Here is a 25,313-nt window from a genome sequence, read left to right as displayed (position 1 = left end):
AACGACCCTAAGAACACAGCCAAGACAACGCAGGAGTGGCTTCGGGACAAGTCTCTGAATGTCCTTGAGTGGCCCATCCAGAGCCCAGACTTGAACCCCATCGAACATCTCTGGAGAGACCTGAAAATAGCTGTGCAGCGACGTTCCCCATCCAACCTGACAGAGCTTGAGAGGATCTGCAGAGAAGATTGATAGAAACTCCCCAAATACAGGTGTGCCAAGCTTGTAGCGTCATACCCAAGAAGACTTGAGGTTGTAATCACTGCCAAAGGTGCTTCAACAAAGTACAGAGTAAAGGGTCTGAATACATATGTAAATGTGATATTTCCGTTTTTTTAAATAAATATGCAAACATTTCTAAAAATCTGTTTTTGCTTTGTCATAATGGGGTATTGTGTGTAGATTGATGAGGGGGAAAAATGTAATCAATTTTAGAATAGGCTGTAACGTAACAAAATGTGGGAAAAGTCAAGGGGTCTGAATACTTTCCGAATGCACTGTATATTCATATAGATCACTCAATAGCCATTGTCAATGTTAAGATTTATAGTTCACTATGTAGCATTGCATGCAGGCTGTACATCAATATCTCTGTCTCTTTATCTATCTTTCTCATTCTCTTTATTAGGTAGGCTAGTAGTGTAGTTGATGGTTGGATACAGTACTGAATGGTTAAGTGATGATGGCTAGTAGTTATCATGTTGATGGTCATGCTGAATGATTAAGTAATGATGTCTAGTAGTTATAATGTTGATGGACAGGTTGAATGGTTAAGTGATGATGTCTAGTAGTTATCATGTTGATGGTCATGATGAATGGTTAAGTGATGATGTCTAGTAGCTATCATGTTGATGGTCATGCTGAATGGTTAAGTGATGATGTCTAGTAGTTATAATGTTGATGGACAGGTTGAATGGTTAAGTGATGATGTCTAGTAGCTATCATGTTGATGGTCATGCTGAATGCTTAAGTGCTTCCATCTAGAGCAGGAGAGAAAATAAATACTAATAATTGTTCTATAAAGATTTAGAAAACATGTACACGTAATGTAAAATGTTATTTATTTAAGTAAACATGTTAAACATGTTCTCATATTAAATTATTAACATTTATCGCTTTTATACTTACAAGAATAACAAATGGACATATTAATAAAACAGCAACAATGTCATTTAATGAGGTCTACCAGCCTGAGTGGCGCAGTGGTCTAAGGCACTGCATCGCAGTGCTAACTGTGCCACTAGAGATCCTGGTTCGAATCCAGGCTCTGTCGCAGCCGGCCGCGACCGAGAGACTCATGGGCGGCGCACAATTGGTCCAGGGTAGGGGAGGGAATGGCCGGCAGGGATGTAGCTCAGTTGATAGAGCATGGCGTTTGCAACGCCAGGGTTGTGGGTTCGATTCCCACGGGGGGCCAGTATAAAATAAAATAAATGTATTCACTAACTGTAAGTCGCTCTGGATAAGAGCGTCTGCTAAATGACTAAAATGATGTGTAATGTAAAATGAATGTGATTAGATTCTGATAACAGTGTGACCTGCAGTTGAACACAGACAGAGGGCAGAACAGTACTGAGAGGACACACACACACTGCATGCCACATGCAGGCACACACACACATAAACAAACACACACACATATACACACTCACACACACACACACATAAAGTTCCCCTTTTTAACGTCCGATAAAGATGCAGACATATATTTCCCCCACCACCTCTGAATAACTCCTCACACTGATGTCACACACAGACAGCATACATAGAAAAAAAGGTCCCTATATGGCCATCGATGGCCGGTCACAGAGTACAAGCCATAACGTGACCTCCTTATGAAGGCTGGGATGTCAAAGCCTCAGTAATGCTCTAAGATCTATGTCCAATTTTGTATCTGCTAAAATAGATGATCACTTCAATTATATATTGAATCATTTAAAACGGATGGGAAACAACCATGTTTAGATTAGAAACTAAGGCTGGTGCAAGTCACGTGGTGGCCAGTGTTGTGTTGATTTGACAGTTTCCCCTTTACTGTGGTTGACTGATAAAGAGATTCACTACCATAAGTCACACAGAGGCAGTACAGTCCAGGGAGACGAAAGGTACAGACGTACATTAGAGCTGAGGTTAGAAGTAGAAGTTACTGTATTTGACCACAAGTGTGTTAAGATGTCAGAGGGAGTCTATGAAAACTCAGACAGAATTGAAGACGACGAGCCTGATGCAATGAATAACACAGACATTGATGGCCAATTATATGGCAACGTAAGAGCCTTCAAGCCCAGTCCAAGAGTTGTTGCTTCAGGTAAGATTGCACGCACACACACACACACACACACACACACACAAATTAAACACACACATTACAGGTGAGATTATCCTATAGTACTATAGCTTTGTTTGTCCCAATCCTGGATGATACAGTAAAACATATCACCAAAGTCCTTACTTTAATCATTTGTGATCCAGTACATGTTCAGTGGTGGAAGAGACCCTCTGGAGTTGCTGCAGTGTGTCTGGGGCTGCTGTGTGTTCTCCTACTGGCTGGGATCATAGGCCTGTCTGTCTACTGTAAGTTTAGTAAGTTGTCAATGAGACTTAAGTAGCTTACTTAATCATACTTAATCATTAATGGTGTGGTAGTTACATGTTTGATTAACTTTACCCTTTTACAGGTGGAGTCATTGGTCATCGCGACTCAAAAGAGAGAAACCAGCTACAGGCCAGTTATAACAACCTGACTGAAGAGAGAGACCAGCTACAGACAAGTTACAACACCCTGACTGAAGAGAGAGACCAGCTACAGACCAGTTACAACACCCTGACTGAAGAGAGAGACCAGCTACAGACTGAGAGAGAGATTCTTAACAGGAGGCTTACCAATCTCAGTGAGTAAACCTACAGTAATACATTATCATTAATCCCACACACTTTAAAGTGTGTCTGTATTCTTTCATTAAGTGTTTAGTGTGATAAGTTGAAGGAAATTCATGTTTTCATCTTGTAGAACAAACCTGTCCTGAAGGCTGGCAGAAGTTTGAATCCAGTTGGTACTTCCTGTCTACCAAGACTAAAACCTGGAACGAGAGCAGAGAGGACTGTATGGAAAGAGGAGCAGACCTGGTGATCATAAACAGTGATGCGGAACAGGTGAGAGAGAGAGAGAGAGAGAGAGAGAGAGAGAGAGAGAGAGAGAGAGAGAGAGAGAGAGAGAGAGAGAGAGAGAGAGAGAGAGAGAGAGAGAGAGAGAGAGAGAGAGAGAGAGAGAGAGAGAGAGAGAGAGAGTGAGAGAGAGAGAGAGAGAGAGAGAGAGAGAGAGAGAGAGAGAGTGAGAGAGAGAGAGAGAGAGAGAGAGAGAGAGAGAGAGAGAGAGAGAGAGAGAGAGAGAGAGAGAGAGAGAGAGAGAGAGAGAGAGAGAGAGAGAGAGAGAGAGAGAGAGAGAGAGAGAGAGAGAGAGAGAGAGAGAGAGAGAGAGAGAGAGAGAGAGAGAGAGAGAGAGAGAGAGAGAGAATATCGGTGTACAGGGGGTAGATATAATCAAACATGTAAATATATACAGTACCAGTCAAAAGTTTGGACACACCTACTCATTCCAGGGTTTTCTTTATTTTGTACTATTTTCTCAATTGTAGTATAATAGTGAAGACATCACACTATGAAATAACATAACCTTTGCCTTGATGACAGCTTTGCAAACTCTTGGTATCCTCTCAGTCAGCTTCAACTGGAATGCTTTTCCAACAGTCTTGAAGGAGTTACCACATATACTGAGCACTTGTTGGCTGCTTTTCCTTCACTCTGCGGTCCGACTCAACCCAAACCATCTCAATTGGGTTGCGGTCTGGGGATTTTGGAGGCCAGGTCATCTTATGCAGCACTCCATCACTCTCCTTCTTGGCAAAATAGCCCTTACACAGCCTGAAGGTGTGTGGGTTATTGTCCTGTTGATAAACAAATGATAGTCCCACTAAGCCCAAACCAGATGGGGTGGCGTATCGCTGCAGAATGCTGTGGTAGCCATGCTGGTTAAGTGTGCCTTGAATTCTAAACAAATCACTGAGAGTGTCACCAGCAAAGCACCCCGCCACACCATAACACCTCCTCATCCGTGCTTTACGGTGGGAGCAACACATGTGGAGATCATCCGTTCACCCACACCACGTCTCACAAAGACACGGTGGTTGGAACCAAAAATCTCCAAATTGTACTCCAGACCAAAGGACTTATTTCCACCGGTCTAATATCCATTGCTTGTGTTTCTTGGCCCAAGCAGGTCTCTTCTTCTTATTGGTGTCCTTTAGTAGTGGTTTCTTTGCAGCAATTTGACCATGAAGACCTGATTCACACAGTCCCATCTGAACAGTTGATGTTGAGATGTGTCTGTGACTTGAACTCTGTGGAGCATTTATTTGTGCTGCATTTTCTGAGGCTGGTAACTCTAATGAAGTTATCCTCTGCAGCAGAGGTAAATCTGGATCTTCCTTCCCTGTGGCGGTCCTCATGAGAGCCAGTTTCAACATAGCGCTTGATGGTTTTTGCGATTGAACTTGAAGAAACTTTCAAAGTTCTTGAAATGTTCTGTATTGACTGACCTTCATGTGTTAAAGTAATGATGGACTGTAGCTTCTCTTTGATTATTTGAGCTGTTCTTGCCATAATATGTCAAGAACAGATACTGGTATAAAACCTTGTCACAACACAACTGACTGGCTCAAACGCATTAAGAAGGAATGAAATTTCACAAATTAACTTTTAACAAGGCGCAACCGTTAATTGAAATGCATTCAAGGTGCCTACCTCATGAAGCTGGTTGAGAGAATGCCAACAGTGTGCAAAGGTGTCATCAAGGCAAATGGTGGCTATTTGAAAAATCTCAAATATAACATATATTTTGATTTGTTTAACACTTTTTGATTACTACATGATTCCATGTGTGTTATTTCATAGTTCTGATGTATTCACTATTATTCCACAATGTAAACAAATAGTAAAAATAAAGAAGAAGCCTTGAATGAGTAGGTGTTCTAAAACTTTTGGCTGGTAGTGTATATATATTTATCTTTCTCAACAACAGACATTTCTGTTCAACCTCCAGAAGAGTGTCTGGATTGGTCTGACTGACTCTGTTAATGAGGGGACCTGGAAATGGTTGGACGGCACATCACTGTCCACAGGGTAAGAGATGATAACTAATCTGTGAATAAAGGTCCATTCAACATTTTTCTATACAGGTTACTGTCATTGATGATAGCAGTCAACAAAGTTAACTTTAAGATGAAAAATGCCTGTATATTATTTAGGATGGTGATGTTCTATCCATGATATATAACTGTTTTTAACCCTGTAGGTACTGGTATTAACCATGATATCTAACTGTTTTTAACCCTGTAGGTACTGGTATTAACCATGATATCTGATGGTTTTTAACCCTGTAGGTCCTGGTATTAACCATGATATCTGACGGAATTTAACCCTGTAGGTACTGGCATTACCATGATATCTGACTGTTTTTAACCCTGTAGGTACTGGTATTAACCATGATATCTGATGGAATTTAACCCTATAGGTACTGGTATTAACCATGATATCTGACTGTATTTAACCCTGTAGGTACTGGTATTAACCATGATATCTGACGGTATTTAACCCTGTAGGTACTGGTATTAACCATGATATCTGACTGTTTTTAACCATGTAGGTACTGGTATTAACCATGATATCTGACTGTTTTTAACCCTGTAGGATACTGTTATTAACCATTGTATCTGCATGTTTTTAACCATGTAGGTACTGGTTTTAACCATGATATCTGACTGTTTTTAAACCTGTAGGTACTGGTATTAACCATGATATCTGACTGTTTTTAACCCTGTAGGTACTGGTATTAACCATGATATCTGACTGTTTTTAACCCTGTAGGTACTGGTATTAACCATGATATCTGACTGTTTTTAACCCTGTAGGTACTGGTATTAACCATGATATCTGACTGTTTTTAACCCTGTAGGTACTGGTATTAACCATTGTATCTGACTGTTTTTAACCATGTAGGTACTGTTATTAACCATGATATCTGATGGTATTTAACCCTGTAGGTACTGGTATTAACCATGATATCTGACTGTTTTTAACCCTGTAGGTACTGGTATTAACCATGATATCTGACTGTTTTTAACCCTGTAGGTACTGGTATTAACCATGATATCTGACTGTTTTTAACCCTGTAGGTAGTGGTATTAACCATGATATCTGACTGTTTTTAACCCTGTAGGTACTGGTATTAACCATGATATCTGACTGTTGTTAACCCTGTAGGTACTGGTATTAACCATGATATCTGACTGTTTTTAACCCTGTAGGTACTGGTATTAACCATGATATCTGACTGTTTTTAACCCTGTAGGTACTGGTATTAACCATGATATCTGACTGTTTTTAACCCTGTAGGTACTGGTATTAACCATGATATCTGACTGTTTTTAACCCTGTAGGTACTGGTATTATCCATGATATCTGACTGTTAATAACCCTGTAGGTACTGGAATGACCAACAGCCTGATAATGCAGGTACTACTGGGGAGGACTGTGTTGAGATACACAAAGAATGGCGTCCTCTAAAGGCATGGAATGACATGCCATGTGACAGCAAACTCAACTGGATTTGTGAGATAAGGGTTTAACATCACCATGACAACATACTGTAACACGTACAGTAGCCTACAGTGCACACAACTTCCTCTCTCTCTCTCTCTCTCTCTCTCTCTCTCTCTCTCTCTCTCTCTCTCTCTCTCTCTCTCTCTCTCTCTCTCTCTCTCTCTCTCTCTCTGTCTCTCTCTCTCTCTCTCTCTCTAACCTACAAACACACTTATTGTTATATTTGTTTGTAGTAGCATATTAATAAAAGTCCTACTTATTTCCTGTTTGTAGCTTCCTGTGTACCAGTAGTTATGTTTCACACATCATCAGATACAACATGACGTTAATATATTTGACTTTTTGCACACTCTACATGCAGTGCATTTCATCAATTACAATTCAAATACATTCCTCTTACTTGCTACATATATTTACATGCTCCCATTTAGGTCTGGTGCAAACATTCTCAACCCTACCAAACCACCATTACATACACTGTATAGGAGTGTTGTAGAGATATCAAAGATATCAAAGGGTATCAAAATCATTTTTGACAGTCAGTCTTTGTTGTCAAGTTACATATAAGCCCAATATCAAATGCTCATATTTGACTGTTGTTCCCCTATATGGGTCCCAAAAGAGGGAAGTGAAATGGTTAAACCAGCTGTCACTCAAAAACTCCTCAACCAATAAGTTTCATCAAGAGAGAGGAGAGCCCTGGTGGTTTCTGTTGTCATCTCATCCTCACTGGTTAAGCCTACCCACCCTCAATATCCACTTGGAGCAGTTTGTAGTGTCAAATCTATTGTATGGACATTATAATGACCCATGTTTGTAGTCCTGGACCTCCTGAACATGTTGGTGTATATTTGGGAGTAAACAGAGGGTCCAAATCAGCAGAAAGGTGAAAGGAAGGAGGAGTTCTGGAAACTACCTGAATTATCTTGGGGCTGTTACATATGATATTTAATATATGTTAACAGCTAGACTTTGTTCTCCACTTCCCCTCTATTATCTATATCTTCCTGGTATGATAGTGTCCTGTCCATCATCACAAATAGCAAGTCCCATTCCCTGGGCAGGAGGACTGTGTTGAGATATACTCTGGACAAGATGACCATGTAGAGACATGGAATGATTTATATTGTGCCACAGAAAATGGTTTAACAATAACCACTGTAACAATCTCTCACATGCACACATTCACACAAGTACGTACACAAGTATGCAAACTTGTTCTATTTTTTTGTATTAGCATAGCCACAACTACCCGTGTCATTTTGTTGATACTTCCCTAGAGTTAACACCTAAGCAGTCACACTGACAGATTCACACAGATGACTCAGAGACAGAGATATCACTGGAAGCAGAGACTTAACGTATAGTAGACCTACATCGAAAGAAAGACCCAGGCATTGTTAAAGATGTCAAAGGTCATCTATGCTGAGCCAGATATGAACAACAAGGTCAAGTTTGACAGAGGTGAGATGGAGGAGAGGATTATGGATATCTACATCAGTGCAGACACCCTGAGAGACGCTGAGACCAGCACCAAGAGAGAAGAGACAGCAGACACTGCTCCTAATAATGGACCAGGAGACCAGCACTCAGGTAACACACACACACACACAGCATGTCTCTTAGCCTGATAGCTCAAAGAAGAGACCCTTCCTACAGATGTAGGATCTCATTTTGATCACTCTTTTGATGCTGAGAATTTTCCTGAATAGCAGGAAATGCAAACTTTTAGCGTATTCAAGGTTTAAAAAGGTTCCTAGAGTTTGTAATTTCCACATTGAAATGTAAGACTTGATTTGCCCTAAAGAAGAAGGAAAAAACTCCATTAATTATAATTATCATAATAATTATCATTTCCTGTTGCTGCAGGACTATTTTCCAGTTATAGCAAACCTGCTCAAATTAAGATCCTACATCTGTATATTTTGCAGTGTGTATGAGGCTGCTCTGTGTTCGATCATAGGCCTTTCTGTCAACTGTGAATTTGTGTCATATGTTCATTGCTTGTCAACTAGTTGTAAGAAGTGCTGGTTGCTAGGCCTATTTACCTATTTATGTAAATAAGGTATTTTCATATGAAAATGTAATTAACTAACAAATAATGATCATTGTTGATGACCCACTCTTGATGATGGTATCTACATCTTACAGAGTGTGGCTTTAAAGCTGAAAAAACATAGGGCTATGTCTATAATTGAGGAGGATGTTTGTACCACAGTGTCTGACTGTCTGGTTCTCTGTGTTGTTTAGGTACTGGGGGGCAGGACAGCCTGATAATGGTGGTCAGTTCTCTGGGCAGGAGGACTGTGTTGAGATATACTATGGACAAGATTACTCTGTAAAGACATGGAATGGTGACAATTCTTTCAAAAAAATAATTGTTTAACAGTTGCCTACTATTACAATGTTCTCTCTCTCTCTAGTAGTTATTATGTTGATGGTTGGATACAGTACTGAATGGTGAAGTGATGTTTCCACCTAGTGGTTAAAGAGAGAGATTATCTCACCATAGAGGTGAAATAGTGGTATTACAGACTTGTCAACGGGCTTTTTCTCAATTCATCTTTCCTTGGTTCTTTCTCACGTCCTCTCTCCTCCCCTCCTTCTCAAAACACATTGGAGAATACAATCCTAGGAGAGGGACCTTGGACCTTCTCCTCTAATAGTGTTGAGAAGGAAGATAGGAGGAATGGAGATAGAAGGAGAGGAGAGGAAAATGAGAGGAGATAGGAGGAGAGGAGATATGAAGAGAGGAGATAGGAGGAGAGGAGAGGAGATATGAAGAGAAAAGATATGAGGAGAGGAGATAGGAGGAGAGGAGATAGGAGGAGAGGAGATATGAGGAGAGGAGATAGGAGGAGAGGAGATAGGAGGAGAGGAGATAGGAGGAGAGGAGATAGGAGGAAAGGAGATATGAGGAGAGGAGAGAGGAGAGGAGATAGGAGGAGAGGAGATATGAGGAGAGGAGATAGGAGGAGAGGAGATATGAGGAGAGGAGATAGGAGGAGAGGAGATAGGAGGAGAGGAGATATGAGGAGAGGAGATAAGAGGAGAGGAGATAGGAGGAGAGGAGAGGAGAGGAGATAGAAGGAGAGGAGATGTGTGTGCTTACGTGTGAGTGTTTGTGATTGTAGGTGTGTGGGGGTATGTGTGTGCAGGTGCGTGCTTGCTTGAATATGTGAGTGTATGCATGCATGTGTATGCGTGCTTGTGTATATGTGTGTGTGTGTGTGTGTGTGTGTGTGAGTGTGTATGTGTGTGTGTCGGGGGGGGTGGGTATATGTGCATGTGTGTGTGTTCTCACATCAGTGTGTATCTCCTCAGGACCTGAGGAATCAGGGAGAAGACTCTACAGGATGGTTGCTGTGAGCTTTGGGATGCTGTGTGTTCTACAAGTCACTCTCAACATCTCCCTGAGACTAGTCTGTGAGTGTATTGTTATCTAATCATTACACTATATCAGACTTTCACAACAAGGTCCAAATTCACTAAATTCCTCCTCTGTTAGACATGTTTAAGGAACTTGCAAACCACATCCAAGATATTCTGTCCACTTTTAGCATTGTTTAGACTGTTTGTTTTTAATGCCTGTAACTTACAGTTGCATTAAGAAATTGTGCTTTTTACAATTGCTATATGTATCAATCCTTTCCAGAAAACAGAATCATCAAAGACTCTGAAGAGAAGCATTTTTCTCTTTATAAAACCAACCTGACTAAAGAGAGAGACCAGCTACAGACCAGTTACAACACCCTGACTAAAGAGAGATACCAGCTACAGACCAGATACAACAACCTGACTGGTCAGAGAGACAGGCTTCATAATTTGCTTTCTGGTGAGTGAGCTGGTTTCCTCTAAAATAAAGTCAATTTCTTAATTGAGCTCTAGTCCAGTGAATCATGGAAAATAAAATCTCTCATCTCTGAAAACCTGGGGAGGAAGGGAGGGAGAGAGGTATAGAGAGAGAGATATTTGCACATTGTTACAACACTGTATATATACATAATATGACATTTGAAATGTCTTTATTCTTTTGAAACTTCTGAGTGTAATGTTTACTGTTAATATTTATTGTTTATTTCACTTTTGTTTACTATCTACTTCACTTGCTTTGGCAATGTTAACACACGTTTCCCATGCCAATAAAGCCCTTAAATTGAAATTGAAATTGAAATTGAATTGAGAGAGAGAGAGAGAGAGAGAGAGAGAGAGAGAGAGAGAGAGAGAGAGAGAGAGAGAGAGAGAGAGAGAGAGAGAGAGAGAGAGAGAGAGAGAGAGAGAGAGAGAGAGAGAGAGAGAGAGAGAGACTAAAGGGTTAAAAGCAGTCAGATATCACAGTTACAACATCTAAATAATATACAGACATTTTTCATCTTAAAGTTATGTAATACCTTGCTAAAACCAAGTATAGAGTTGATTTGTTATAATTCATTGGTATTAGATTTAAAAGGTGATCGAATAGCTCCTGATTTGTAATGTCATTAATGCATTTCTTTTGAAGCAATGTTTAAATTTTTTTTACAAGTGAATAGGTTGGTTTACTTTTAAGTTTAAGTTTCCCACGTATCTCGTTAAAGTTTTGACCAATGAGGTAACTTGTTAAGTTGTGGCCAATGGGAGAGTGGACTGGTTGCTGGGAAAGAAAAGAGAGGGAAAGGTTGAAAGAAGGGAGAGGAGAGACGTTAGTGGGGTTGGTGAAGGAAAAACGACCAAAGGAAACGATAAAGAGAGAACAAAACCATACCTACAGAGTTTTTTAAAGGGAAATCCTGATTTTATTTCTATAAGAGAGTGTTTATTATTTCGTTAAGAAAGACCTAGTAGAGACTGAAGCTGCCGTCGCATTGTGGAGACATTCGACATCCTAGAGGTTAGCCTAGCATCGTGCAAGACTTGGAGAGAATTGCTTGTGACGATCAACGAGTTCGGGTTTCCAACGGATGTCTGTTGCTGCTACCGAGTACTGGCTGCATTGATAGCTGTGTTCGCTGTGGATCTTGTGAGGACACCTGCACGGAACTACTATATTTTGCTGAGGCATTATCTACAAGTAGTGAGTAACTACAAATGTGGGGTGGATTTCGGGACTTCATGTATGTCGTCATTTTTTTATGAGCTCTAACGCGCGCCCAGGGTTTAAGCAAGCTTGCAAATAATTTGGACATGGGTTGTGGAAAAATCATTGGGGTTTATTATTTTTATTTCTTTTGATGTCATACATTGAACATTTGATTAATATAGATCTTGAACCCTATGTCTGTTGTATTGGTGGAGTCATTTACTGTTTCAGTTTCATTTAATGCATGGGAAAGCATATCCTTATAACAATAACCAAGTCTATAATCATTCTATCTGAAGTTAATACCCTATTTGTCATTCACCCTAGCAAGTTTACAATAGGGATTCTTATTGGAGATGTCCTTCTCACCTAATATCCCATGCTGTTCAGATATTCTAAATAAGGTAATATTGTGAGAGTCAAATTCGAGCCTGGTGAGAGGGTTACAGTTAACTTTGTTGACTGCTGCCATCAATGACAAAAACCTGCATAGAAAAAGTTTGAATGGAGCCTTCTTTACAGATTAGGTCTCAACTCTCACCCGGTGGTCAGTGCTGTTCCGTCCACCCATTTCCAGGTCCCCTCATTAACAGAGTCAGTCAGACCAATCCAGACTTCCTTTTTGAGATTGAAGAGAAACTCCTGTTGTTGAGAAAGATAAATATTTATACAGTGAGTTACAAAAGTATTGGGACAGTGACACATTTATGTTTAGTTTTTGCCGCTGTACTCCAGCACTTTGAATTTGAAATAATAGAATGACTATGAGGTTAAGGTGTAGACTGTCAGCTTTCATTTTAGGGTATTTTCATACATATCGGGTGAACCGTTTAGAAATTACAGCACTTTATGTACACAATCCCCTATTTCAGGGGACCATAAGTATTGGGAGAAATTCACTTATATGTGTATTAAAGCAGTCAAAGCTTAGTACTTGGTCCCATATTCATAGCACGCAATGAATACATCAAGCTTGTGACTCTACAAACTCGTTGGATGCATTTCCTGTTTGTTTTGGTTGTGTTTCTGATTATTTTGTGCCCAATAGAAATTGATAGTAAATAATGTATTGTGCCATTTTGGAGTCACTTTTATTGTAAATAAGTATATAATGTGTTTCTAAACATTTCTACAATAATGTGGATGCTACCATGATTACAGATCATGCTGAATGAATTGTGAATAATGATGAGTGAGAAAGTTAAAGATATACAAATGCACAAATACCTTGAACTGAAAGCTGTCAGTCTGCAGTTAAACCTCATAGTCATTGTATCATTTCAAATCCAAAGTGCCAGTTCTCTCTCTCTCTCTCTCTCGCTCTCTCTCTCTCTATCCCTCTCTCTCTCTCTCTCTCTCCCTCTCGCTCTCGCTCCCTCTCGCTCCCTCTCGCTCCCTCTCTCTCTCTCTCTCTCTCTCTCTCCCTCTCGCTCTCGGTCCCTCTTGCTCCCTCTCGCTCCATCTCTCTCTCTCTCTCTCTCTCTCTCTCTCTCTCTCTCTCTCTCTCTCGCTCTGTCTCTCTCGCTCTCGCTCTCTCTCGCTCTCTCCCTCTAGCTCTCTCTCTCTCTCTCCCTCTCGCTCTCTCTCTCTCTCTCTCTCTCGCTCCCTCTCTCTCTCTCTCTCTCTCTCTCTCTCTCAAACCCACATTCACGCATGCATGCACACACAAGTTGTATTTATTTGTAGTATCATATGAATATAAGTCCTACTTATTTCCTGTTTGTAGTTTCCTGTGTACCAGTAGTTATGTTTCACACATCATCAGAGTCAACATGAATGTAGTACATTTTTATGAAAGGTCATAGCAGAAAAAGCACAGAGACACAGGGGCAATGACAGGACCAGAAACTGAGAATAGACTGAAAACACAAACAGTTGTTGGAGATGTCTGAGGCCATCTATGCTGACCGAGAAGGTCAAATTTGACAGAGGTGAGGTGGAGGAGAGGATTGTGGATATCTACGTCGGTGCCGACCCCCTGAGAGACGATGAGACCAGCACCAAGAGAGAAGAGACAGCAGACACTGCTGCTAATAATGGACCAGGAGACAAGCACTCAGTGAACACACACACACACACACTCAACCCTATTAGAGGAGAAGGTCCAAGGTCCCTCCACTAGGATATTATTCTCCAATTTGTTTTGAGAAGGAGGGGGGGGGGGGAGGATGTGAGAATGATGAATTGAGAAAGAGCCCGTAGGCAAGTCTGTAATACCACTATTTCACCTCTATGGTGAGTTCATCTCTCACATTAACCACTAGGTGGAATCATCACTTAAACATTCAGCACTGTATCCAACCACCAGAGGAGATAGGAGGGGAGGAGATAGGAAGAGAGGAGATGGGAGGAGAGGAGATGGGAGGAGAGGAGATGGGAGGAGAGGAGATAGGAGGAGAGGAGATAGGAGGAGAGGAGATAAGATTAAAGGAGATAGGAGGAGAGCAGATGGGAGGAGAGTTATCTAGGAAAGACTGATTGAGATAGAGCCTTAGTGTCAGAGAGACATAGAGGAAGAAGTAGAACATTAAGAGAATGAGGAATAGAGAAAAAACAAGACCATTAATAGTTGTGTTTAGATTTAGAGGAGAGGATGTAGACATATTGTACTCTGGAAAATGACTCTTCATTATTTTACTAGAAACATGTCATGTGATTTGACATAGGCTTATGCTAAGTAAAACAAAACAAAAGATGCTAATGAGCCATGACTCACAACCTTCACTGTACAAGGGACAACTTGCAGGTGACCAATTGCAGCACAATGCACCATGCACCAGTGAACCTGTCTGCTACATACCCACTCACTCATGCATGTCTATCTACTGTTGTGTCTCTTCCTGGAGGTTGCTGTCTGCTCAAACCACTGGTTAAGGTGTGAACTCCTCCCTAAATCTATAACACTGTACGTTCTCAGACACAGACTGTTAAACTAAAGCAGCTGTTTAAGAGGATATACCACAGAATATACTGTCCGTTGTACTGTTTGCAGCTCCATAAAGTACCAAAGTATATTTTGAGGGGGCAATTAGAATGAGCCTTTATATGGAGCAGTCTGAGGAGATGTATGCTAATGTTGACAGGAAGAGCTGTGGACAGGATACAGTGAACAGGAGCATAGATAAACAATCTGAATCTCAGAATACTGGTAAGTACACTGTAGTCACAGAGACACACACATCGGAGAGTAAACCAATAGTTATTATTCTTCCAACTGCCACACAAACAATTTACATTATGTTAATGTAATGAGGTTGGCCGATACCCATGCCCCAAGGCTTCAAAAGTCAACTGAGTAAAACAAACTGTAACGAACAGATTCTTAATATTTATTAACATAATACAATGTGTTTTCCAAATTAAGATACCTTACTTCACAAGGGAAAGCTTTTGAAATGACATACTTGTGAAAATGGATACATAAAATTCTAAATACTACATCTCCTAAATGAAAGGTTGTTCCTTTAAGATTAGAGGTTAAATATTCTGAAATGTTCGAGGCTCTGTAGGATGTATACTAACTGCAGAAACATTTATTTTCATGTTCATAAAGTCCTATGTAACTCGCCACTGTGTATTTCCAACCTGGTCTCAAAGTATTTCATTTGTATTCTGTACGTAAAGCAAGACACTCTATTTAGTATGATATGTTACCTTTCATATGTTATGTATCAATGTGTGGATAACCATCATCCATTTTGTATGATATGTTACGAATTACAATTTGCATGATATGTTACGAATTTGCTAAACTTACAATATGTTATGAATTTGCTAAACATATGATATGTTATGAATTCTACTAACATTAGCTGTCTGGCTAACGTTAGCAAGGCTAGGGGTTAACTGTAAATGGCCACTATATTTCCTGTTGCAGTGAGAAGCTGTATCTTTAACAACCACAAGTCCCCCTCAACAAAAAGAGAGATGGGGGTGAGAAACCACCACTTTAAATGTGCAGCTATTTTTCCTCCACTTAGAGATCATACAAAATAGATTCTTCATACTTTGAGATCATATGGGGCGAATCCTATCTTCCACTTAAGTCAAATTTAGACTTAGTCATTCATTTATATCAATGGGAGACTAAGTGAACATTTTAATTAAAGGGATACTTCAGGATTTTGGCAATGATGCCCTTTATCTACTTCCCCACAGTCAGATGAGTTTGTGGATACCATTTGTATGACTTTATATCCAGTATGAAGAAAGTTATAGGTGGTTTTGTGAGCCATTGCTAACTAGAGTTGACTGGAGGTTTATGGCATGGAGGTCATTGCGCTAATTCTAGTTTCAATCACTATATCAAGTTTCTTTATTTAATTTTTTTTGGGACATAACAGACTGTAAAAACACCAGGAAATCAGCTCCTATTGATTTAAATTTTGGAAATCTGTTCCCAATTATTCCCAAGTATAATAAAGAGAGACACACACTAACGTAAACAAGGTGTGAGAATGTGATTTGAAGGAGTCAGGCACAGGAGGGTAAATCACAGAATACAGAGTTTATTCCGTAGTACACAGTTACGCTGGATAGCGTCAACAGTCCAGTGCGCAAAACAGGCACACTGGAACAAATACAGGCACACGGGGAAAATATACCCTGGTAATACAAAGAACAGGTAGCTCCACCGAGCTACCGTCATCTCACATGAAACAATCACCCACAACGACAAGGGGCAGAGGGAACACTTAAACACATACTAATGAGGGGAATATGAACCAGGTGTGTGTAATTGACAAGACAAGACAAACGGAATGATGAGATATGGAGAGGCAGTGGCTAGAAGGCCGGTGACGACGAACGCCGAAGCCTGCCCGAACAAGGAGGGGAGGCAGTTTCGGAGGAAGTTGTGACAGTACCCCCCCACCCACTTGACGCGCTGCTCCAGCAGCGCACCGACCCCGGCCTCGGGGACGGCCAGGAGGACGCGGAGCAGGGCGAGCCGGATGGCAACAGGGAAGGATCGAGGATATCCCTCACTGGGACACAGCACCGTTCCTCCGGACCATACCCCTACCACTCCACAACGTACTGAAGGCCCCCCATCCGACGCCTCGAATCCAGGATGGAACGGACGGAGTACGCCGGGGCCCCCTCGATGTCCAGAGGAGGCGGAGGGACATCCCGCACCTCAGACTCCTGGAGCGGACCAGCCACCACCGGCCTGAGGAGAGACACATGAAACGAGGGGTTAATACGGTAATCAGAGGGGAGTAATAACCTATAGGTAACCTCATTGATTCTCCTCAGGACCTTGAACGGCCCCACAAACCACGGGCTCAGCTTCCGGCAGGGCAGGCGGAGGGGCAGATTCCGGGTCGAGAGCCAGATCCGATCACCCGGTACGAAGACCGGGGCCTCACTGCGGTGGCGGTCAGCGTTGGCCTTCTGACGACGCACGGCACGTTGGAGGTGGACGTGGGCAGTGTCCCACGTCTCCTCCGCGCGCCGAAACAAGTCATCCACCGCAGGAGCCTCGGTCTGGCTCTGGTGCCACAGTGCCAGAACCAGTTGGTAACCTAAAATACATTGGAATGGCGTTAGGTTAGTGGAGGAGTGACGGACAGAGTTCTGGGCATATTCGGCCCATGGCAAGAACACCGACCACTCCCCCGGCCGGTCCTGGCAGTAGGATCGCAGGAACCTACCCACATCCTGATTTACCCGTTCCACCTGCCCATTAGACTCGGGGTGGAAACAAGAGGTCAGGCTGACTGAGACCCCCAGATGTTCCATGAACACCTTCCAGACCTTGGATGTGAACTGGGGACCCAGGTCAGACACTATATCCTCTGGTACACCGTAGTGCCGGAAGAGGTGTGTAAACAGGGCCTCCGCAGTTTGCAGGGCCGTGGGGAGACCGGGCAGAGGAAGGAGGCGGCAGGCCTTGGAAAAAGCAGTCCACAATGACCAGGATGGTGGTGTTACCTTGGGAGAGGGGAAGATCGGTAAGGAAATCAATGCTCAGGTGAGACCATGGTCGTTGTGGAACTGGTAAAGGTTGAAACTTACCCGCTGGGAGGTGCCTAGGTGCCTTACTCTGGGTGCACACCGAGCAGGAGGAGACATACACCCTCACGTCCTTAGCCAAGGTAGGCCACCAGTACTTTCCGGTCAGGCAGAGCACTGTACGACCGATACCTGGGTAACCAGAGGTGGGTGACGTGTGTGCCCAGTAGATCAGACGGTCACGGATAAGAGCAGGCACGTACTGCAGCCCAGCTGGACACTGAGGTGGAGATGGCTCTGTGCGTAATGCCTGCTCTATATCCACGTCCATTGCCCATACTACCGGCGCCACAATGTAGGAGGCTGGGAGTATGGGGGTGTTGTCTCTGGGCCTCTCCTCTGTGTCATACAGCCATGACAATGCGTCTGCCTTCACGTTCTTCTTAACCGGTAGTATGGTAGTACTGATAGTTTGAAATCAAACCGGGTGAAGAATAGGGCCCACCTGGCCTGGCGAGGATTCACCCTCCTCGCTGCCCGGATGCACGCCAGGTTACGGTGGTCGTCCAGACGAGGAAAGGGTGTTTCGCCCCTTCGAGCTAATGCCTCCACATGGTCAGGGCTCGGACAACAGCGTCGTAGTTCTGCTCCGCCGGGCTGAGCTTCTTAGAGAAGAAGGCACAGGGGCGGAGCTTGGGAGGCGTGCCCGAGCGTAGAGACAGGACAGCGCCTATCCCTACCTCGGACGCATCCACCTCCACTACGAACGGTAGTGATGGATCAGGGTGGGCCAGTACAGAGGCTGAGATGAACAGACCCCTCAGGTTACTGAAAGCCCTGTCAGCCTCAGCAGACCAGCGGAGCCGGGATGGCCCACCCTTCAACAGAGAGGTAATGGGAGCTGCGACCTTGCCAAAGCCCCGGATAAACCTCCGATAGTAGTTGGCGAAGCTCAGAAAGCGCTGCACCTCCTTAACCGTGGTTGGAGTCGGCCAATTACGCACAGCTGAAATGCAATCTCCCTCCATCTCCACACCTGAGGTGGTAATGCGGTATCCGAGGAAGGAGAGGGACTGCTGGAAAAACACTTTTCTGCCTTGGCATGAAGGTCATTTTCCAACAGTCGGGCAAGCACTTTGCGAACCAGGGACACATGCTCAGCCCGCGCATCAGAATACACCAGAATGTAATCGATGTAGACCACTACACGGTGACCAAGCATGTCCCGAAACACCTCGTTCACAAAGGACTGGAAGACGGATGGAGCATTCATCAAACCGTAGGGCATCACCAGGTATTCACAATGCCCCGTGGTTGTGCAGAATGCTGTCTTCCAATCATCTCCCTCTCGAACACGCACCAGGTTGTACGCACTCCTGAGATCTAATTTGGTGAAGAAGCGCGCCCCATGCATTGACTCGATCACTGAAGGAATGAAGGGGAGAGGATAACTAAATCGTATCGTCTCCTTATTCAGTGGTCGATAATCAATGCAAGGGCGCAGACCGCCATCTTTCTTCTTCACAAAAAAAGAAACTTGAGGAGGCGGGTGAAGTAGAGGGACGTATATACCCCTGGCACAGGGACTCGGTGACATATGTTTCCATAGCCTCCGTTTCAGCCTGTGACAGGGGATACACATGACTCCTGGGAGGCACAGCGTCTACCCGGAGGTTTATCGTGCAATCCCCCGCCCGATGAGGTGAGAACTTGGTTGCCTGCGTTCTATAAAATGCGTGCGCCAAATCGAGGTATTCGGGGGGAATGCGCATGGTGGAGGTACTGTCTGGACTTTCCATCGTGGTTGGACCAATGGAAACACCTAGACACCTACCCTGACACTCTCGCGACCACCCCGTGAGAACCCTCTGCGGCCATGAGAAGGTGGGGTTGTGGAGTGCTAACCAAGGGATACCTAACACCACAGGAAAAGCAGGAGACTCAATAATAAAAAAAAGTGACTTGCTCGCAATGAGTTCGTGGGTAATCATGGTGACTGGTGCTTTAACTTCCCTATCAAACCCTGACCCTAATGGTCGACTATCAAGTGCTCTGATGTGGAGTGGAATGGATAGGGGAACCAATGAAATGCCTAGACTGTGTGAGAATGCCCTGTCCATAAAGTTCCCAGCTGCGCCTGAATCGACTTGCGCCTTACACTGGGGAACTACCATGTGATCAGGAAAGTAGATGGGTAGGGTACAGTGCGCAGCAGAGGACTCTGAACGAGTGTGGGTGTTCGATACCTGGGGTGATGCGAGAGTGCCATGCCTGCCGTTTCCAGACCCAAAAGAACGCTGACGACGTTGTGCGGTGTAATGTCCCTTCGTGCCACCAGAGTGACACTGGCGCTGTCGTCCTCCGCTCTTTCGGATCATCACTCCACCCAGCTCCATCAGCTCGGGATCCGAGTTGGGCGGGGATGGAACGGGCAGACCTCCCCCAGGACGTCCTTTTGCCGCCAGCAGGTTGTCCAACGGATGGCCATGTCCACCAGGTGCGTGAAGGACAACATGGTGTCCCGGCAGGCTAGCTCCCTTTGGACATCCTCCTGCAGATGGCACCGGAAGTGTTCAATGAAGGGCCCGCTCGTTCCACCCGGACCCAGCTGCTAGAGTCCGGAACTCCAAGGCAAAGTCTTGCGCAGTCCTCATCCCCTGCCTCAAGTGGACCAGCCGCTCGCCCGCCTCTCGACCCTCGGGCGGGTGATCGAAGACAGTCCGAAGGAGGCGAGCGAACTCCCCGTAGTTGTCCAACGTGGCTCCTCCTTCGTTCCAGATCACGTTGGCCCACTCCAGAGCTTTCCCCGAGAGGCAGGAGACGAGGGCAGACACCTTCTCCCGCTCCGATGGGGCCGGGCTGATGCAGGAATAATTAAGCTCGAGTTGGAGGAGGAATCCCTGGCAGAGAGCAGCTGTCCCGTCAAACTCCCGTGGTCGGGATATATGGATCCCTCTAGGTGCTGGAGTGTTGGTGGCTGGATCCGGTCGCCCAGCTGGTCTTGACAGATCGTGGTCTCTACTCTCCAGGCGTTGGATGACCTGAAGAACCCGATCCATCGCTTCTCCCAAGCTGGCTAGCATCGTTGAATGCTCCTGGACCCGTGTCACGACTCCATACATGCGCTCCTCTCCCGCTGACTCCATAGCGGGTGGGAGATTGTTTGAGAATGTGATTTGAAGGAGTCAGGCGCAGGAGGGTAAATCACAGAATACAGAGTTTATTCCGTAGTACACAGTTACGCAGAATAGCGGCAACAGTCCAGTGCTAAAAACAGCACACGGGGAAAATATACCTTGGCAATACAAAGAACAGGTAGCTCCACCGAGCTACACTCATCTCACATGAAACAATCACCCACAAGGACAAGGGGGAAGAGGGAACACTGAAACACATTCTAATGAGGGGAATATGAACCAGGTGTGTGTAATTGACAAGACAAGACAAATGGAATGATGAGATATGGAGGGGCAGTGGCTAGAAGGCCGGTGACGACAACCGCCGAAGCCTGGCCGAACAAGGAGGGGAGGCAGCTTCAGAGGAAGACTTGACACAAGGTTTGAAATTATTACGTTTTAGTCCAATTTCACATCTATTTGGGCTTCTTGCGGTGAATTTGCAGTCTGCTAATTATTTGCAATTATGTTCCGGCCCCCTGACCATTCGCAAAACACAAATATCTGCCTGCGGCTGAATCTAGTTGATGATCCCTGCGCTATATGGTCCATGTTCGATTGTGTCTCATTGATGATGCTATGTACAGTATCTGTGTCCACAGAGCCTGATAGCTCAGGGAAGAGATCCTCCAGAGTTGCTGCAGTGTGTCTGGGTCTGCTGTGTGTTCTACTGGCTGGGATCATAGGCCTGTATGTCCACTGTAAGTCTGAAGTTATAAAAGTTACAATTCACCAGCAGTTCTGTGATTATCTCGTTTAATGATAAACTTTGTTGTTGTTGTGACAGATGATGGGGTCTCTAAGAGCTTCTTAGCATATAAGACCAACTCATCTGCAGAGAGAGACCAGCTACAGACCAGCTACAACAACCTGACTAATGAGAGAGACCAGCTACAGACCAGTTACAACACCCTGACTAAAGAGAGAGACCAGCTACAGACTGAGTTAGAGATTCTTAACAGGAGGCTTACCAATCTCAGTCAGTAAACTTACAATCATACATTATCATTAATCCCACACACTTTACAGTGTGTCTGTATTCTTTCATTAACTGTTTAGTTTGATAAGTTGAAGGAAATTAATGTTTTTGATCTTGAATAACAAACCTGTCCTGAAGGCTGGCAGAAGTTTGAATCCAGTTGGTACTTCCTGTCTACCAAGACTAACACCTGGAACGAGAGCAGAGAGGACTGTCTGGAGAGAGGAGCAGACCTGGTGATCATAAACAGCGATAAGGAACAGGTGAGAAAGAGAGAGAGAGAGAGAGAGAGAGAGAGGTCAGCTTCACCTGGAATGTTTTTCCAACAGTCTTGAATGACTTCCCACATATGCTGAGCACTTGTTGGCTACTTTTCCTTCACTCTGCGGTCCGACTCAACCCAAACCATCTCAATTGGGTTGAGGTCGGGGGATTGTGGAGGCCAGGTCATTTTATGCAGCACTCCATCACTCTCCTTCTTGGTAAAATAGCCCTTACACAGCCTGGAGGTGTGTTGGTTCATTGTCCTGTTGATAAACAAATGATGGTCCCACTAAGCCCAAACAAGATGGGATGGCATATCGCTGCAGAATGCTGTGGTAGCCATGCTGGTTAAGTGTGCCTTGAATTCTAAATAAATCACAGACAGTGTCACCAGAAAAGCACCCCACACACCATTACACCTCCTCCTCCATGCTTTACGGTGGGAACAACACATGCGGATATCATCCGTTCACCCACACCACGTCTCACAAAGACACGGTGGTTGGAACTAAAAATCTCCAAATTGGACTCCAGACCAAAGGACACATTTCCACCTGTCTAATGTCCATTACTCATGTTTCTTGGCCCAAGCGGATCTCTTCTTCTTATTGGTGTACTTTAGCAGTGGTTTCTTTGCAGTAATTCGACCATGAAGGCCTGATTCACACAGTCCCCTCTGAACAGTTGATGTTGAGATGTGTCTGTGACTTGAACTATGTGAAGCATTAATTTGGGCTGGTAACTCTAATGAACTTATCCTCTACAGAAGAGGTAAATCTGGGTCTTCCTTTCCTGTGGCAGTCCTCATGAGAGCCAGTTTCATCGTAACGCTTGATGGTTTTTGTGATTGCACTTGAAGAAACTTTCAAAGTTCTTGACATTTTCCGTATTTACTGACCATGGCTTAAAGTAATGATGGAGTGTCATTTCTCTTTGCTTATTTGAGCTGTGCTTGCCACAATATGGACTTTGTCTTTTACCAAATAGGGCTATATTTTGTACACCCCCCTACCTTGTCACAACACAATTGACTGGCTCAAACACATTAAAAAGGAAATACATTCCACAAATTAACTTTTAACAAGGCACAACCGTTAATTTAAATGCATTCCAGGTGACTACCTCATGAAGCTGTTTGAGAGAATGCCAAGAGTGTGCAAAGCTGTCATCAAGGCAAAGGGTGGCTATTTGAAGAATCTCAAATATAAAATATATTTTGATTTGTTTAACACTTTTTGGTTACTACATGATTCCATATGTGTTATTTCATAGTTCTGATGTCTTCACTATTATTCTACAATGTAAAAAAATAGTACAAATTAAGAAAAAGAATTGAATGAGTAGGTGTTCTAAAACTTTTGGCTGGTAGTGTATATATATTTATGTTTCTCGACAACAGACATTTCTGTACAACCTCAAGAAGAGAGTCTGGATTGGTCTGACTGACTCTGTTCAGGAGGGGACCTGGAAATGGGTGGACGGCAGACCACTGTCCACAGGGTGAAAGATGATAACTAATCTGTCAATAAGACTCCATTCAACCTTTTTCTATACAGGTTACTGTCATTGATGATAGCAGTCAACAAAATTAACTTTAAGATGAAGCATTTCTGTATATTATTTAGGATTGTGATGTTCTAACTGTGATAGCTGATGGTTTTTAACCCTGTAGGTACTGGTATTAACCATGATATCTGATGGTTTTTAACCCTGCATTTACTGGTATTAACCATGATATCTGATGGTTTTTAACCCTGTAGGTACTGGAATTAACCATGATATCTGACTGTTTTTAACCCTGTAGGTACTGGTATGTCAAACAGCCTGATAATTTTGGTCCTACTGGGGAGGACTGTGCTGAGATACACAAAGATCAGAGTCCTCTAAAGGCATGGAATGACATGTCATGTGACAGCAAACTCAACTGGATTTGTGAAAAAGTGGTTTAACATCAACATGACAACATACTGTAACATGTACAGTAGCCTACAGTGCAAATAACTTCCTCCTTCTCTCTCTCTCTCTCTCTCTCTCTCTCTCTCTCTCTCTCTCTCTCTCTCTCTCTCTCTCTCTCTCTCGCTCTGTCTCAAACCTACGAACACACTTATTATTTGTTTGTAGTAGCATATTAATAAAAGTCCTTCTTATTTCCTGTTTGTTGCTTATTGTGTACCAGTAGTTATGTTTCACACATCATCAGATACAACATGAAGTTAGTGCATTTGACTTTTTGCACACTCTACATGCAGTGCATTTAATCAATTACAATTCAAATACATTCTTCTTACTTGCTACATATATTTACATGCTCCCATTTACGTCTGGTGCAAACATTCTCAACCCTACCAAACCACCATTACATACACTGTATAGGAGTGTAGTAGAGATATCAAAGGGTATCAAAGGATGTTACTTAATCATCTATGACAGTCAGTCTTTGTTGTCAAGTTACATATAAGCACAATATCAAATGCTCATATTTGACTGTTGTTCCCCTATATGGGTCCCAAAAGAGGGAAGTGCAATGGTTCAACCAGCTGTCACTCAAAAACTTCTCCACCAATCAGGTTCATCAAGTGAGAGGAGAGCCCTGGTGGTTTCTGTTGTCATCTCATCCTCACTGGTTAAGCCTACCCACCCTCAATATCCACTTGGAGCAGTTTGTAGTGTCACATCTATTGTATGGACATTATAATGACCCATGTTTGTAGTCCTGGACCTCCTGAACATGTTGATGTATATTTGGGCGAAAACAGAGGGTCCAAATCAGCAGAAATGTGAAAGGAAGGGGGAATTCTGGAAACTCCCTGAATTATCTTGGGGCTGTTACATATGATATTTAATATATGTTAACAGCTAGACTTTGTTCTCCACTTCCCCTCTATTATCTATATCTTCCTGGTATGATAGTGTCCTGTCCATCACCACAAATAGCAAGTCCCATTCCCTGGGCAGGAGGACTGTGTTGAGATATACTCTGGACAAGATGACCATGTAGAGACATGGAATGATTTATATTGTGCCACAGAAAATGGTTTAACAATAAGCACTGTAACAATCTCTCACACACACACACATGCACACAAGTACGTACACAAGTATGCAAACTTGTTCTATTTTTTGTATTAGCATAGCCACAACTACCCGTGTCATTTTGTTGATACTTCCCTAGAGTTAACACCTACAGCAGTCACACAGACAGAGAAACACAGATGACTCAGAG

At 43.4% G+C, this 25,313-nt stretch overlaps 1 protein-coding gene across 1 annotated transcript; it reads left to right on the top strand.

Annotated features, from left to right (window-relative positions):
- The first annotated feature begins 2,172 nt into the window (after positions 1 to 2,172).
- Positions 2,173 to 24,225, top strand: LOC121560241 (C-type lectin domain family 4 member E). Its single transcript, XM_045216533.1, has 6 exons — positions 2,173 to 2,308; positions 2,473 to 2,574; positions 2,679 to 2,891; positions 3,011 to 3,153; positions 23,490 to 23,590; positions 23,895 to 24,225. The coding sequence occupies exons 1-6, from the start codon at positions 2,173 to 2,175 to the stop codon at positions 24,037 to 24,039; spliced, it is 840 nt and encodes a 279-aa protein (XP_045072468.1). The 3' UTR covers positions 24,040 to 24,225.
- Positions 24,226 to 25,313: the final 1,088 nt, after the last annotated feature.

This window comes from Coregonus clupeaformis, unplaced genomic scaffold (assembly GCF_020615455.1).
Source record: "Coregonus clupeaformis isolate EN_2021a unplaced genomic scaffold, ASM2061545v1 scaf0735, whole genome shotgun sequence".
Lineage (NCBI taxonomy): Eukaryota > Metazoa > Chordata > Actinopteri > Salmoniformes > Salmonidae > Coregonus > Coregonus clupeaformis.
Note: the sequence above shows the minus strand (reverse complement) of the source record. Positions and strands in the feature narration are given on the sequence as shown.

Excerpts from the sequence above, each read along its gene's own strand:
- LOC121560241 (XM_045216533.1), top strand. The coding sequence starts at position 2,173 with ATGTCAGAGGGAGTCTATGAAAACTCAGACAGAATTGAAGACGACGAG. Across the intron at positions 2,892-3,010 it reads CAGGAGGCTTACCAATCTCA|AACAAACCTGTCCTGAAGGC; the intron begins GTGAGTAAACCT and ends TTCATCTTGTAG. Across the intron at positions 3,154-23,489 it reads TAAACAGTGATGCGGAACAG|ACATTTCTGTACAACCTCAA; the intron begins GTGAGAGAGAGA and ends TCTCGACAACAG.